We start from the raw sequence: 16,637 nt of genomic DNA, 5'->3' as shown, positions 1-16,637 counted from the left end.
ATGGTTCCGGTCCAACTAGAGAGTGATTCGAACCCCCGACCTCCTATCAGGGCATTTCTGCTCTCGCAGCTAACAATCGCTTTTATTTCTGCAACGCAGACTTAATTTCTCAAATAGAGCAATTAAGGTCAAACAAGAAATTGAGAACTAATTGTGAAAAAAATTGAAATGAAATAAAGAGAATGTTCTAGAAGAAAACGATCGTGCAAAACTTTTGCATAAAAAGGAGACAAACGTTTACAAAAACTGCTTCAACCTTCGTTCGAGAGCAATTAAATAAGGTTAAACATATTAAAGTCGCTTTCAAAAGAAATGACCGCGTACACTACGCATATTTCTTTCAATTCAAAACGAGTCGAGCAATGACGCTCCTTGCAAAAGCTTTCATGTAAACAGCGGGAACGGGTTTATTTATCGCGACAAACAAAAACTTTGTAATAAGCCTCACTAATATTTTTTCATTAGCATCTATGAACATAATTAATCGTTTGCCCTCATGACTAAGGAATTATTATTATTATAATTTAGGTTTACGCACCATTTACAAACTCAAAAGTTCTTTCAAAATCAAAGATTAAAAAAAATTCAGTTTTTTCCGATAATCAAACTCATGGGGCATCAGTTTCATTTCAAAAGGCAACATATTCCATTTAAAAGGAACTGCAAAACTGAATGATCTTTGTCTAAATCCAGTCCTGACATTAGGAACCTTCAGATTGTACGCATATTGGCATCCAGTCACCTTATCATTTGGAAAATCTAATGCGCCAAGATACGGGAAATTTCCACGGATGGTGAACCAAACGGTCACCAAAAAGTAGAATTTTGTAGGGGACTCGCTGTTTCATGGGTAGCCAATAAAGCTCTTTGATATTATTTGCTGTTGGTGAACAAGGCGATAGCCTAAAAATGACACGACACGCTGGGTTCATTATACGCTGTAATATCTATAGTATACGCAGGTAGTCCATAGTACAGTGAGTTGCAGTAATCTAGTAGCGAGAGAATCATTACCCAAACTAACTCGATCAACGAATTTCTGTCGACTGTATCTCTGATGGAATAAATTTTTCGTAAAAAGCATCTACGACGCTCAGAACTAACTCAGTTCTGAGCATCTACGACGCTCAGAACTAACTGGTTTTGTATATGAAAGTCGGGAATCTAAGTTGAAGCCCAACAAAGTAACATTATTAGAAAAATTGACGACAGCTGGAAGTTCAATATCGCTATTTAACTATTCTTTCTACTAATAAACAAGAACTCAGTTTTATTCGAGCTTAATCGGAGCTTAGCACTACTGAAACACTTTTGCAAAGTATCAAACCAAAAGACCCCTGATTTATCGAAGCATGGTAAATAAAATAGATAAGTGTCATCGGCATAAAAATGATAATTGACATCAAGACGTTCAAACAGAACTTCAAGAGGAACAAGATAGCATGAAAAGAGAACAGGACCTAGAACAGATCCTTGAGGAACACCCGTTTTAATAGTTCTTGCCATCGAATATTCACCATCAATCAACACTTTTTGAGATCTACCAATCAGATAACTATTTAAAAAGCTAAGCACTTTATCTTTGCAAACCAAACTTGTTTCAAGAATCGAAAGAAGAAATTCATGAAAAAACTTCCTGTAGGCAATTTGGTATTGACTAAATAGATTAATCTTTTTAAAGTGCTCTCGCATTTGCATAAAAGCCGCGCGTTCAATAGTTTTGAAATGTAACGGGTTTGAGATAGGTCGATAGTTTGAAAAATCTTCACTATGAGAATTTGCTTCCTTCGCGCGGGGTTTAACAATTGCCATTTGAAAGGACTGAGGAAAATATCCCGCCTTCAGCGAAAGATTAATAAACTTCAGAAAGTCGAGAAAAAAGTCTGGAAATGACTTTACAAAATGTGGGAATGATTTCCAGTGCAGATGTACTGTTTGACGACGCCAAAATCGAATCTCTTAACTGACTTATCGACAACTCTTTGAACGAACTCATTGAGCTAACTTCAGCCTTCAGAATTTCAGGACAAATGGCAGTGGGAATCGATGCAATCATAGTTTCCACTTAAGATATAAAGAACTTGTTGAAATCGTTTGCAAGCTGTTTTTTTTACAAATTTTGCGAGCTGTTTTACATTTTGACCAAGAAGCAATTTTAAGGTGGCAACCTTTTACGGCTACAATTTTCCATCAACGCATTCTCAATGTATAATCTACGCTTCTTAGAATTTTTCAAAATACATATGGGTAACATTTTCATTTTCAGATTTTAGTACAGATGTTTTCGATTTCCTATATTTACGCTCTGCTTTTCTTTTCTCTTATTTCAAACTTAAAATCTCGTTGTCAAAAAATGGGCATTGACGTTTAGTAAATGTTTTTATTTTGAGAGGTAGAACGGAATTCAAAATGATCAAACCTTAGAAAATCATCAAAAATCTCCTCAGACCTTAGATACATAGCCCATGCTTCAGCAAAACTGGAGGCAAAATCAAATTTTAAGCACGGCTTCAATAACTTATTAAAACCTTCAGTACATCAACTGGTGTTGCGATTTGCGTTGTGTCATATTGCTGAGCAAGAAGCAAATAAACGAATGGTCCGAAGAAGTAATGAAGCTATTCGATTTAACATTCATTGAGACATTGTTTGACGCTAAAATATAGTCAAATGATGCATCGTTAATTACATTTAGTGAAACCTTAAAATCACCCATGATAACAATCTTGTCGAATTGTAGCCTTTTTTCTTCAAAGATAACGATGATCAATGAAAGATTCAACATTTAACACAGGTTGTCGAAAAACAGCGATTACTAAATAAGTGGTAGTCACAACAGTTAAAGAGGCATAGCAGCATTCGAAAAATTCAGAGGCAAACTTTTCAAAATTTTCCAAATTGAGATTACGTCTGTAAAAGAGGCAAATTCAGCCTCCTCTTTCATTAACCTTGTTGCACTATAGAAAAAAATCCTGGGGGACAGCACTGCTTTAGAATAACATCGTCATTTGAGTTATTCGTAATCCACAATTCTATAAATACTCCAAAACTAATTTCATTTACTTCTAAGAGGGCATTTACATACATCCTTTGTTTTGTTCCTGATAGAGCGAACATTATGTAGACAAATGTTTAGTTCTGTAGATCTTTGTTTCGTCCTTTGTTTAAATTGAGGAATGGCTAGTGGTCATTTTTGATCCACTGTTTCTAACCAATCACGGGCGGCTTCAATCAGGTAAAATCTTGACAAAGTAACGTTTTCCGGCCAGAAATCAGGTAACTCTAATTTCTCCTCATCAAACTTAATTATCCAATGAAAAGCTTTCAGGTGAGCTTCTGACTTCGAAATTTGGCGAAAATGAAGTAGTTCAACCTTATTTTCTGCACAGTACTCCTCTATTTGTGATGCTGTTATGTTCTAACTCAATCGACCTACATATAAATGACGATGCTTCGGGGGTTTTTTACACCCATGATGACTGCTGGATTGGTGTTCGTTCCAGTTTTTACCTCCTTCTCTCGGTACAGTTTCAAATTCAATTTCATCCGCATTTCTCTTTTTGTTTACTGTCGCACTCTGATAACTGGATGAGCTGTCGTTTCGATTCTTCGATTCCTGGCAGGTCATCTTTTGGCAGCTTTTAGGAAAGGGAAATGGAGTTTCTTTATCAACGCTATATCATTGCGTAGTAGTCACCTCGCAGATCAGAGAATCAACACAATCGAGCTTTTTCTCAACAGCCGTAGTTCTGTCCAGCTCAGATAGTTCTGCAGTAAATATAGGAGTACAACCAGTACATGACCAGTAGATCATTCCTTTGATATTTGCCGTACTTGAAATTCCCAGACAACCAAAGTGACATATTTTCTTACATTTGACACAAAATGCGCTCACTTGTACATTGCAAGGCTCGTTACAAATATTGCAGAGAGGTTCGGGAGGTGGCGGCGGTGGTGGGTGCACCAACGTAACTTGGGAAAAGAGGGAATAAGGGAAGTGGCCGCTAGGGGCCTAGACTAATTAGTCAAACAAATGTGGAGAACACTCACATCAAATGTTTGGCTCCGAAAAAATATTTAGTATGGCCAAAAATGTAGGGAATCGAATCAATCAAGCAGACGCGGAGCACTCTAGCGCCAAATGCTTGATATCAAATATTGAATTGTAGATAAATCTCCCGTAAAATCTTCCGCCGGAATCTAAAATCCCCGGTAACTGGAGCTACCCAAACAAAATCCGGCCTCTGATACCACAGTAAAGGACAACAATCAAGAGTTTTTTAATAAGTTTAACACAACAATTTGGCTAAACTATAGCACTACCACAAGGGCGTAAACATGAATTTTTAAACTATCAGTTGATTAGATGTTCACATAATTTCTAAATATATTTACCAAAAAAATCCGTCACTTTTGTCCCATTCTTTTTAAATTTAATATATAAGATTATAGCTTTCCCTACAAAATTACATCTTTTGTTTAAAATAGTATCTCTGAATATCGAAATTAACATTAAAAATGATTGATGTGGTTATTTAAGAAAATAGTCGAATTTGAATAAAAGTTTGTAGATTAGTTCAGGCTTTGTGAGTAAATTACACACCATCAATTTAATTATCTATCATCTATCGAGAACTTCTAAAACAAAATTCTCCCGTTTGTTAAGAGTTTCATTTAAGCTTAACAACTTGGAAAACAGGATTATTGAAGCAGAAAAATGAGACACCAGAAATTCTTTTAAAACATTTTACGTTCCTTTCGTTTCACTAAAAATAAAATTAACATTAAAAAACGCAGACCTCTTTTTTAGATTGATATTTCATTTCATCAGAGAAAACAGAGGACGAAAGCATAAAATTTACAAATTTAGAGAAACAAACAATAAAGAGTAGTGTATCTCTCTGTGACTGCCCTCTCTTAATTATTCAAAAAACTTCAAGATGTGCGTAAATTCTTTCTTCCGAATTCTGCAACTTGTTTTTATATTTCTTTGGTCAAACAATTTTCAACAAAGTCTCCGATATAAAGAAAGGCACAAGAGAATCGACTATAATTCTGCTTGAAATTGGAAAGTTAGCACAATTTATAGAGATTGCTGTCAACAGAAAGTAGGGTAATAACAGTATTAGCAACTCTGAAGATGTCTGTCAGAAAATTGAGTGGTTAAACATGCGTTCTCGAAACCTTAATTCGTAAAACTCCACACAATTCGGACTTCAATATCAATTTTTAAATGATCGCAACGCATTGTTGAGTGTTTTTTCCGACAAGTGACAGTTCGAGAAAATAATTTGGAGCAGCGCTAAAAAACAAACAATTTGGGCATTTGGTACTTGGGCAAGGGCGATGGAAGATTCCAGTTGCTCCCATAGTACTTTACTGCTAAAGCTCCCAAAAATGGAGTCAAATGAACGCTCTGTGGCGGTGTAGCTGGTGGAGGTGTAGTTATTCTTCCTCTTATTGCTGTTGCAAAAGTGTTTGCGACTGCTGCAACATCTGCCATTTCATCAATCTTCTAATTATTTAACCTCAAGAGACAATAATTCTGGCAAAATTTCCCCATTTTCTCAGGTAGAGATAAGATACTGGTATCGCAATATATTTCAAATATTAGGAACAAAACAAATGCGACAAAAATTGATTACAGTCAAAGTCTAAAATCAAGTTGGCAACACATTTGAGGTTTTAAATCAATTGACATGTTTGCTAAATCTAATCCGGGTAAAATTGAATTGAAATCGGGGCATGCATAATCCGTAAAATAGAAGCATTTCAGGTTGTCAAGATTGTTAATTAAACGTAAATTTGTTGAAGTAGATACCTAATTAATGGCCCTTCTTAATATCCAATTCGTATTCTAAGTTTTTTTTACTTCTAACGCTAACAGTTTTAAACATTCTGAAGCAGATGTGTCCGTTTGAACCCGATATTTAAGTCTAATTTTGATAGTATTTCTTTCTGCTCGTCCCCTATCACCATCCTCGATTTATTTTATATCTGTTCTTTCTGATTCCGATGCAGGTTTTGAGCGATTCGCCACAATTCAAAAACTGTTTGCAACTTTATATCTTTCTTCAATCTCTTCCAACTCTTCGTACAACCTCTGATTCAAATAATTTAGTTAGTCAATCTAATAAACCAATCACATTCCTTGTATAACTATCTAATCTTCAACCGATACAAAAAAAACAATTCATAACAAACTTGCTAAGAATTTGTATGACATTTAGAGAACCAAAGGGTAAAAATACATCAAAGTCTTGCCCAGTGTTTGGAAATTGGAGAAAATCTTCGTATCCTTTCACATGGTCTACGGTGTTATAGAAGTAGCGTAACTTCAAATAATGCAGTCCCAATTACATATTCTCTGCAGAAAATAATGCAGTACACATGATCTATATGACAATTTGAGGTCATCTCCAGACATTTCTGATTAAGAAAACAATGAATGCAAAACTACTGAACAAACGTAGCACGTAGCAGATCTGGCGCCGAAAACATAGCACTTTTTATATATAGCACCTGCTGCTTCACGTGGGTTTTTACCAAATAAATTAATATTTTTGTTTAGATAGACCTGCGTTCGGATTTTAGCACCTGATAATTTAGCACTTAAAAATGCGTTCAGGGCTTTAACTGTTTATCCCGTCTTTGATGAAGAAAAGTTGAACGCGTCAAACAAAAAATAGAATAAAAAAGACCACAGGAATATCATAATTGCTACCAACTTTGTTTGAGAGCAATTAATATCAAATCTTGAAGCTCTTTCTTGCTCCCCTAAAAATTCTTCCTATTTTGAGAAAAATAACTACAAGGGGCACGTCAAATTTTCTAGCACCAACTTCTGTTTTTACATAGTAAGTGCTCTATAGCAGCAAAATCGTACTTTGGGGTCAGAACCGGCCCAAAACAAAATATCCAAATTTATCGTCCTAGCTTCTCAGCTTTTCCTAAACTATAGCAGCTTCCATTTCACAAAATTAATTTGAAGCTTTGAAATTGATTTCTAGCGGTCAGGCGAAAATACGTTTTTATTCTTACAAACAATATCATTGGCTTTTCAGTCACGTGACACAATAGTCATTGCTTATTATTTTTTATATTGCTGCTATCAAGACCGCAGCGATTAAAAACCTGAAATCCGAAAAACAATTGAGCCGTGAAAATTTCAATTCAAGTCACAGTTATCAGAATGACGAATGAATTAACGGTAACTCTTCTGGTATCTGGCACGGGCACCTGGACCGCCGAATTTCTTGGGCTCTCTTCTTCGAGGATCAGCAACCAAGAGCGTTTTGTCGTACATGATCAACTGCTTTCGTACCATCTGTTTCTTATTTTCATCAGCCACTTTCCCAGTGTAAGCGACAAGTGCTTTTCCAATTGCTTGACGGACGGCATAAATCTTTGAAACTTGTCCTCCGCCGTTGACGCGAACTCGAATGTCAACTTTAGGGTACAGAGAAACTGAAGTTAACAGTCGGATTGGCTCCAACAGTTTAAGTTGCATGCATCGGGGTTCCACCATGTCAAGAGGTCGTCCATTGACTCGAATCATTCCACTGCCATCCTTGCAGTGAGCAACAGCAGTTGCCGTCTTCTTTCTACCGAACACTTGGACTACGTTGGCGCTCTGAGGTTGACTCATGGTGATCTGAAAGAAACGTTAGAAGGTTACGGTTGTACTGTACAAGCTGAAAAGAGCTTAGTCGAATAAGGCAATTGTTGTGATGAACCTATTCAATAGCTTCAGCTGTTTAATAAGTCTCTTCAGATTACCTGAAATTAAAGGGTCTTTCCCATAATAACCCCCCCCCCCCCCCCCTATTAGTGGTTGATAATATTTCCCATTATAACCCCCCATATTAGTTCCCATTACATCCCCTATTTTCCGACCTACATGCATCGTAGGCCCCTTAGTTTTTACCAAATTAGTGGTCAGATAACTTATATCCCCCAAATAGATCTATAAATTAAGATTGGAATAAGCGTACTCTTATATAGATTTAGTTTTGTAGTAACCGTCAGGAAATTTGATGTTTCTTTTAATTTGGTGGAAGAATTTATTGGCTTTACGAGTCCGCAATTCTACATGTTCCTTCCAAGTGAAGCTGTCGTTCATAGTGATTCCAAGGTCCTCCACAGTTCTCGATTGTTCAAGCGACCATTGACCCAACACCGGGCTTAGTCTCGACTTGATATTGAAATTTACTGACATTTCGATAAATTGAAGCTGATGATATTTACGTAACTCTAACGCAACATTGTATCTCGATCTTGTTTGATTCTGTGTGCGTTTCCAAGATTTTCATTATATAATAGTTTAAGGTCGTCAGCAAAAAGAAAGACTTTGGAGTTTCAGGTAAAGAAAGTGAGAATAATGAACAGAGATATTTATTAAGAGATATAATGAAAGTCATTAATGAAAAGGAGAAAACTGAGGAGATATTTATTAAAAAGAGAAGCTTTTTAAGCATCACAGTTTGCTACGTTCCATTTAAACTGAGCCCGAACTGAAATTCCTCTCCGGGCCTAAACAGCAAAGCAACGCTTTTTTACTGTTCCTGGACAACACAGAAACATAAGAACGCCTTCGGAAAAAAATTTTGGGGATGAATGTCCGCACCTCGATGCTGAAAACTGTGATGCTGATGTTAAAAAAGTAACACTGTCGGCTCCCAGATGTTGAAACTGTGATGCTGAAAAATTTATATGCCCGGGGCTTGATGGGAATGGCTGCAACATTTGGACAAACAACTGGGTGCCGACAATCATCCCCAAAAATTTCTTCACAAGGCCCATCCTATTTTTCTGTGTTGTCCAGGAAATGGAAAAAAGCGTTCCTCTGCTGTGGAGTCCCTGTGTTCAGTCAAAGAGGCTAAAATTATTGAGTAGTACATGAGCAGGGAAAATGTGCGTATCTTTAGTGTGGATGAGGAGCCAGGTTAGGATGTCTTTGCAGAGATGGTGGTTGTGGCTGAGAAAGCCGGTGTTGCAATCACTTCAAATTATGTTAGTACAATTCATCACTTAATAATTGGAGGTACAGGCGCAAAACCGACAACTGCCAAATTTGTTAGACGTTATTAAGCACTAGTTAGTTGATAAACAAAACCGGAGTTTAAAAAATACTGAACATTTTGCTAATGACGGCCTGACCCCAGTTCGTGCCAATATAACTAGTGAATTGAGGAAGAGAACAATGTTGGTAAGGTTCTTACCGATAATGAGAAATTTACTTTCACAATGCACGAAATTGAAATGATTGCGTTTGAAAATTTTAATAGGTTCAAAAAGTGGGACAAGAGCTTAACTCTGTCGTATGTAAGAATTTTTCTGACACATCAGTTTGCGCATTGACGTTTTTTTTTGTTTGCTGAACTATTTTTGAACAACCGTGGTGAAGTCGAGCGAAATCCGGGCCCAGAAACTGAATACAAAGAAAATTCGAGGAAAAAAACACTCACACTGCCCCCTCTCAATAAGAATAGAGTGTGCCACTCACTCATATAAAATCAAACAAATTTTACAGCTCTCGATACATAAGCGTTTTAAATTACAAAAAGTTTGTACTTTTCATATAAAAAGTTTAGGTATCATTTTTCGTCATTCATGAGTTTCTCTGCCTCGTCCAGCCCGAAATTGTTGTACGCTTCTCGCGCCCCATCGTTCATCAGTATTTGGTATGCTCGATTAATGATCTTGAAAAACTCCTCATCTCCACTAGCATCAGGGTGAGTCAACAAGCTCATTTTGTGGTAGTGTTTTTTGATCTGATCTTTTGAAGCAGAACTTTTTACCAACAAAATCTCGTACAATGTCGCAGGCCAATTCAGTACATTTTTAATTCGAACCTCGAATAAACACTTCTCTGTGGCCTTCGTTTTGGCTCTCTCGTTCTTCAAAGAATGCTTTTGTCTATCAATTGTAGTGTCTTTCCTTCGGCACTCACTCGCCAAGTACTGGTTATAGTTTTCCAACTGCTGAAGCTCTGACCTCAATTGGTCATTCTCTTTCTCCATTTTCTCCAGGGCTTCGCTCTTTTTATCAGTATTGACTTTTAGATCGGCCAACTCCTGCTTAAGTAAGTCGATTGACTGCTCTTGTTCGGCATTTCTAGCTGCCGCCGCCTTTAGGTTATCTCTTAGCGCCCCACACTCGGCGCTCAGTTTTCCCAATGCTTCTCTTGTTGCCTCTTTGGCTTTGTCGCAATGTCTGTCTAGTTGTTGTCGAAGCTCGACAAGATCTTTTTGGAGTAAAGAGTTTGTACTCTTCAATTTCTCTAACTGCGCGCACTGGCTTTGCAGTTCCACTTCAGTCTGCAGAGCTCGGGACCGAATATTGGCTGGTGCCAGAGGTTCTAGTGTAGACACCTTCCGAGTCCTTGACAGACAATATTCCACTCGGTACACTCCCGGGGAAATCTCCGAAATAACTTTCCACAACTCTGGCATATAGTACACATATTCACCAATTTGTGGGGTCTCACTGCCTGCTATGTTTAATAAACACCATTTTTGCTTCTAAAGTTTCTCAATATTTTCAGTCTTGATCTCAAGACTTCTCCCTTATTTTTAATTGTCTTGACCTCAAGACAACTCTTTTTCATTTTTTTTGGTCTTGAACTCAAGACAACTAATTTTAATTTTTTTTTGGTCTTGAACTCAAGACAAGTCATTTTCATTTTGTTTCCCGTCCTGAACTCAAGACAAGTCATTTTCATTCTTTTTTTTGGGTCTTGAACTCAAGACAACCCATTTTCATTTTTTTTACACAACCGACTCTTTCAAGGACTCTTTCTCTTCAATCATTTTCTTTTGTTCTCGACGCTCATTAATTAATTTGAGTAGTTGATTATACATACGTGTTCCCGTTACAGGGTCGAGATTCCGCAACACTTGTTGCCAGGAGGCTCCATTAATGACTAATCCTAAATAGATGAACAATTTAGGAAAATTTTTCACAACTTGGAATATGAGGTAGACTGTTAAGACTGACACAGCAATATCCTTAGCTTTTAACCAAACGTATAAGCTTTCAATTTTTAAGTTACGAAAAATTGTTATTTCATTTGTTAGAAAAAATTGTTTTTGGAACTGAGCGTTCCAATGAATAAAATTTTCATGACTGTATTTTCCATCCGAATCTCGGAATGCTTCCCGACTGATAATTCCTTTACTATTATGGCGAATTGTTCGAGCAATTTGACTTTGTTTTACGTCTGATATGGAGAAAAGGCTGCGATGCAGGTTTTCATCACTTACTTTTAAGTTATTATTCATCGACCACTGATATACCTCACGATTGAATTTCTTCAGCGTTTCTCCATATTGTTGAAAACTGCCGTCTTCTAATTTCACAACATTTGGGTACAGCGGGTTGAATGCAGCGATTGTATAATTATGATACAAAATTTTTTTAATAGGGTCCATATATCTAATAGAAGAAAAATTCTGACCCTCTACTAACACAGGAACTTCTTCTGTGCAAAAAGGAAGTTTAGTTATTGTTGCTACCATCTTTGCACATTTATGAACATCTAACACAGATCCTGCTCTTTCGACGTGAGTTCCTTTCTCGAAGAGCGTTACCGATGGACTAACAATGTTTTTTGATATTTCAATCATAGTTTGAATTTTTAGTCGTTGAATCTCGCATTGGAGTGTTCTAATTTTCCCAAAAAAAATTTCTCTCTCCTTGAGAAGTTCGAAATTCAAGGTGTCAACAACGCTTGAAAGAAACATTTCCATGGTTATTTTAAGATTACCAGTTTTCAGTTCTGAACTTTCCTCGGAGTAAAAAACACCTGGAACTCCGGTTGTTTTCACCTGCTGTCCACACAAACTAATTGCTTTTTCCTCTAAGATTTCTAATGCAAAATCTTCATATTTGTTTTTGTGTAATATTTTTCCGCTGATAAAAGTGGTCTTGTTGTTACCAAAAATTTTTACGTGGTCCTCCTTATTAAAGTGTTTGATCGTTTGACATGTTTGCTCACCTCGATTTTCAAAAAAATAGTTTACTAAATCGTCTTCAAAATATGTGTTTTTGATAAAAACAGTTTTCGAGAAACCTAGGGGATCCTTAAAGCTTAAGAGGTTTCTTTGTATCAGCTTTCCCCAAATTGTTCCGATGTAAAGTTTTGCATTGATCATCACATTTCCAAAAAGTTTTACTCCTGTAGGTGAAACCCACTCTACAGGCTCAGCATACATAGCACCTTCACGATTATTTTTTTTCATGAAGCTCTGGCTATGCTCCTCGGCATACGTAGTTTCACTTGCTCGTTGTAAAATCTTTTCCGTTACTAAATTGTTGACTTTAAAGGTTTTATCTCCAAAACCTGGTAAAGCAAAGTTTTTGTTTTGCCAAATGCTCCTACAGGTTCCTTCGTTTAATGGATATATGGATTTTAAGAGTCTTGAGTTTTTGGTAATAAAGGCAACATCGTCATATACATTGCTCTTTTTAAGTGCAGACACAGTATATGCCGCTTCATACATGCAAAATCTTAATTTTATCTTGGGCTGAACCTCAGCATATATCAAACTACCTTCTTCTATTGTTTTCGATACTCGAATTTTGTTATCACAGTTTGTACTGTAATCCAAAGAATATATTTTTGTTGATACGATATTGTCAAAATCATAGCCGTATAATTTAATACAAAGTGAAGGAGAAGCAAAAACGGCTAGCAATGCCAGATGCAAACATAGTGATATTCCATCACACGATGCTCCAGAAGAACTCGTCTTTCTTTTCGATTCCATTATTTCTTTCTGGATTTTCCTGAAACAAAAACATCATCAGTTTCCTGGCTGCTAAAGTACTCCTCATCTTGCACAGTAAAGTAATTTTTTAATCTCTCAGGCACCGATTTTAATCGACTGTCAGACCTTGTAGCCATTTTTGGTGCCCTGGCATTACTATTAATCTTTTCTTCAGTACTTTTTGTTTTACTACTAGATTCCTGTTTTTTTTCTGTTTTTGGAATTTTTGTTTCTGCTGATTTTTTTTCAGTGTACTCGCTGGCTTTTGATGAAGTTGCACCTCCACCCTCGGGAACATACATTTTGTGCCTTCTCTTGCCCTTTAGAGGTTTCTTGCTCTGATTCTTTAGCTTCATTCTCAGGCGTTTCATTTGTAACATTTAGTGAATCGCTAGCATGCTCAGCTTCGGATTGATTTTCTGTAATTAGATTGCTTTTACTGTCTGTTGATGATTCTATTTCAATTATATCACCATCGTCTGAGCTGTTCAAATTGCTATTTTTTTGCTCCTTACTGGTTGTTTTTCGTTTCGCCTGAGGCTCAGGCGTGAATGGTTTTTCTCGTGTTTATATTTCTTTAGTCGGTCATAATGGACCTTGATAGCTTTCCTCGTCTTTTTATCTTCTACCTTGAAATTCAAATCGTTTATAATTTCAACAGTTATGTATGGTCCTCTATAGAAAGAAGTAAATTTTCTTGTTTCTCCTTTTTTAACCGTTGGGTTGAAAACTAACACTTGTTCGCCAATTTTATAGCACGGCCCTTACTTACTGCGATCATAATACGACTTCTGGCGTTCTTGTTCGACATCCATATACTCTCGCATCAACTGGTGTGTTTCCTGTAGTTTTTGTTTCATCGTGAAAACATAGTCACTTGGTGTTGCATATATTGTGGTCTGTGGTGTGCTATAGATGCATTCTATAGGTAGCGACAGTGGAAAACCCAGTACCACAAACGCTGGGCTGTATCTTGTTACACTATGAATTGATGATTGATATGCCATCATCGCTAAAGGTAGAAAATTAGTCCACTCGTGTTGGTATTGTCCTATATATTTGGAGAGACATTCTTCTATTGTTCGATTTGTTCGTTCAATCATCGCGTTCCCTTGTTGGTGGTAGGATGTGGTTGATGTCCTCTGAATTCCTAGTTCACTGCAAAGACTACGAAACAATTTAGACATGAAGTTTGACCCTTGGTCACTGTGTAGATTGACTCGACAGCCGAATCTTACTATCCAGTGTTCAACAAACGCTTTTGCCACAGTTTTTGCCTCTTGATTGGGTAACGCTACAGCTTCGTACCACTTACTGAATTGATCACCGATAAGCAAAATGTACTTGTTTCCCTGAGACTCGGGAAGTGGACCCATGATATCAAGAGATACTTGCGAAAATGGATGACTAGGTTTCCATTTTGAGAGTGAATGCCGATGTTTCTGCTTAGTGCCTCTCCTTTTTAGGCAAACGTCACAGCTTTCTATCCAGTTTCTTACGTCCCTTCTCATGCACGGTCAATAAAACATTTCGCAAGCTCTTTTGTACGTTTTCTCTATACCAAAGTGTCCTGCGCTAGGCGAATCATGTAACAGCTCAAGAACGTTGGACACTCTACCCCAGGGTACCAGCACTTGGTAAACTATAGGTTGATTTAGGGTTGATTAGACTGCAGTGTTTGCACTAAATCGTTAATCGAATTAACCAGTTGTGTGTTTTCATTCGACTGGATGGCAGAAACCCGCGGCTCATTATTCTCCTCCTCAATTTTCGTGACTGCTTCAATGTGTAGTGCTCTTTCTAAAGCTTTGTCTAAAGTCATATCCGCGTCACCCAAGTTCTTTCTCAGGTCGAGTCGCACCTGACTGACTATTTTCTATGCCTTCGAGGAATCCTCTCAAAATGAGATGTTTTCTTATCTCATTAGACTCCTGAGGGTATGCTTTCAAGGCTAAAGTTTGCAAATCACCGAGAAAATCTGTTAATTTTTCACCAGGCTGCTGGACTCTCCTAGCTAGCCTCCCCCGGAACACTACTGGTTTCTCATTATAATGTTGTCTGAAAGCCTTTACGGTCTCGTCATAACTTTTTCTAGTGTCCTCCGAAAGTGTACGATAGAAATCAATAGCCGACTTTTGTAACCTTAACGCGAAATAATGCGGCCGTTCATCAATTTCGGTCTCGGCGCCGTTTACTGTTTCTTTTCTTTGCCACTATTGAAGTTGTGACAAGAGCTCAAAGTGTGTAATGTAACTTTCAAAATCATTTGATTCAGTAAACGGTTCCGGTAACAGCGTTTTTGAGGAGTGCCGCGCCATCCTTATTTTATTTAAAAGCTGTTGTTATTCAAAATATTTCACTAATTCTGTTCGAAACTCGAAATTTTTTTCGACACTCTAGTTAACAGCTTTTAAATATGATTGAAACTCTAATTCCCTCGTCAATAAATGCAAAAAACACTCGAGGTTTAATGCTTGAGTTTAAGTCAAATTAAGTCAAAATAAAATACTGATGTTTCTGAACGCTATTTTATTATCAAAAAAACATGTACGCCCTGATTTATGCTATTCGAATTTTTAGGGAGTACTCACTTTATAGTTCCAAGATGGCAGTTGTTGTTTTCGAATCCCGACAGCAGTCCACAATTCCACCTCCGGGTCGTGATGTTAAGACGTCGAACTCGAGTTTAAAAATTGGTTTTCAAACAAAAAATAGATTTCTCTTGGAAATTAGTACAACGCTCAATGTTATTGGGTGGTGGTTTTCTATTTACTTTTAATCTCTGTCGCCATTATAGCAGCCGCCCGTGCGCAATATGTATTATCTTTTGTAGTCGAGCGTGGTACTTGTTTAAAATACAAGGATTGAAGTTTAATTAATAAGTAGATAAAAGCAGAAGAGAATTGTTTCAAATAAATGAAGATCTAATTGAGTGATTAACTCTGAAGGTAGGTTTATTATCCAATGAGTGAGTTTTATCCTCAGTTTTGCCCGTACACAATATCGGTTCTATCACCGTGGTAAATTAACCAAGTAAATACTGATATGTCACAATTGTTAGTATTGCTCGAAGCCCGAGCTTTGTCTATTTCAATATGTCGACACCTATCAAGATTGTGTCAGTCATTAATCAAGTAAAAAATTAAAATTTAAACTAAATCTTTGACCTTGAAACCCAAGGTTTTTAGTACACCCCTTTTTTACATACGTGTGACATTCACAATGCGTTGCTCATATTAACTTTAAAAACGTATAAAAAAATTATATGAAATTGACGTTTATTGTTGATGGCATAGGAGAAACATTGTGCATGTTGTGCATTTTTCAGAAAGCTGGTTGACTGCAGATTTCAAAAGGTCTTTAAGGAATATAGCCCCAAACAATCATGAAATATTTGTATGTTATATAAGTGCAATCAACCCAAAAAAGGGAAGGGGCGGTGTAATGATTTTTGAGCATTTAGAACAAGCCCTAGAAAAACCTAATGAATTAAAACTGTGGGTTGCAAATATGCGCAAATTTACAAACAACAGCTGTCCTAAAATGCTTTTGAAAACAACATCCGACCCCCTCATTTTATATTAGAGTGAGTTACTTCAGCCTTTTTTGACTGATATAGAAAACCTTACTTGTGAATCTATTCAGTCTTACCGTTTTATTTGGTAACAATTACATAGTTTACTTTAATCTTTTCAAAAATAGATATGGACTCAAGAGTTCTACCCTACGGTTTCACAGTAGCTGGTCCAATATTACCTATGCGCGTATGTAAGACAGCGAAAACTCACAATGATTACATTTTATCAAAAAAAAATTGCCAACAATAGACATTTTGTATTTAACAGTCATTTCCAAAACGACCACTTG

At 36.9% G+C, this 16,637-nt stretch overlaps 2 protein-coding genes across 2 annotated transcripts in view; one reads left to right on the top strand and one right to left on the bottom strand.

Annotated features, from left to right (window-relative positions):
* LOC142339608 (cyclin-L1-like) overlaps window positions 1-16,637 on the top strand; it is a 174,721-nt gene that overhangs the window by 95,063 nt on the left and 63,021 nt on the right. The window lies entirely within an intron of this gene.
* Window positions 7,153-7,682, bottom strand: LOC142340216 (small ribosomal subunit protein uS9-like). The gene has a single exon (XM_075390733.1). It carries the CDS (start codon window positions 7,646-7,648, stop codon window positions 7,205-7,207), a length of 444 nt encoding a protein of 147 aa, XP_075246848.1. The 5' UTR covers window positions 7,649-7,682; the 3' UTR covers window positions 7,153-7,204.

This window comes from Convolutriloba macropyga, chromosome 5 (assembly GCF_964194025.1).
Source record: "Convolutriloba macropyga chromosome 5, txConMacr16.3, whole genome shotgun sequence".
In the NCBI taxonomy this organism is placed as follows: domain Eukaryota; kingdom Metazoa; phylum Xenacoelomorpha; order Acoela; family Convolutidae; genus Convolutriloba; species Convolutriloba macropyga.
This window is presented reverse-complemented; position numbering and strand designations above follow the sequence as displayed.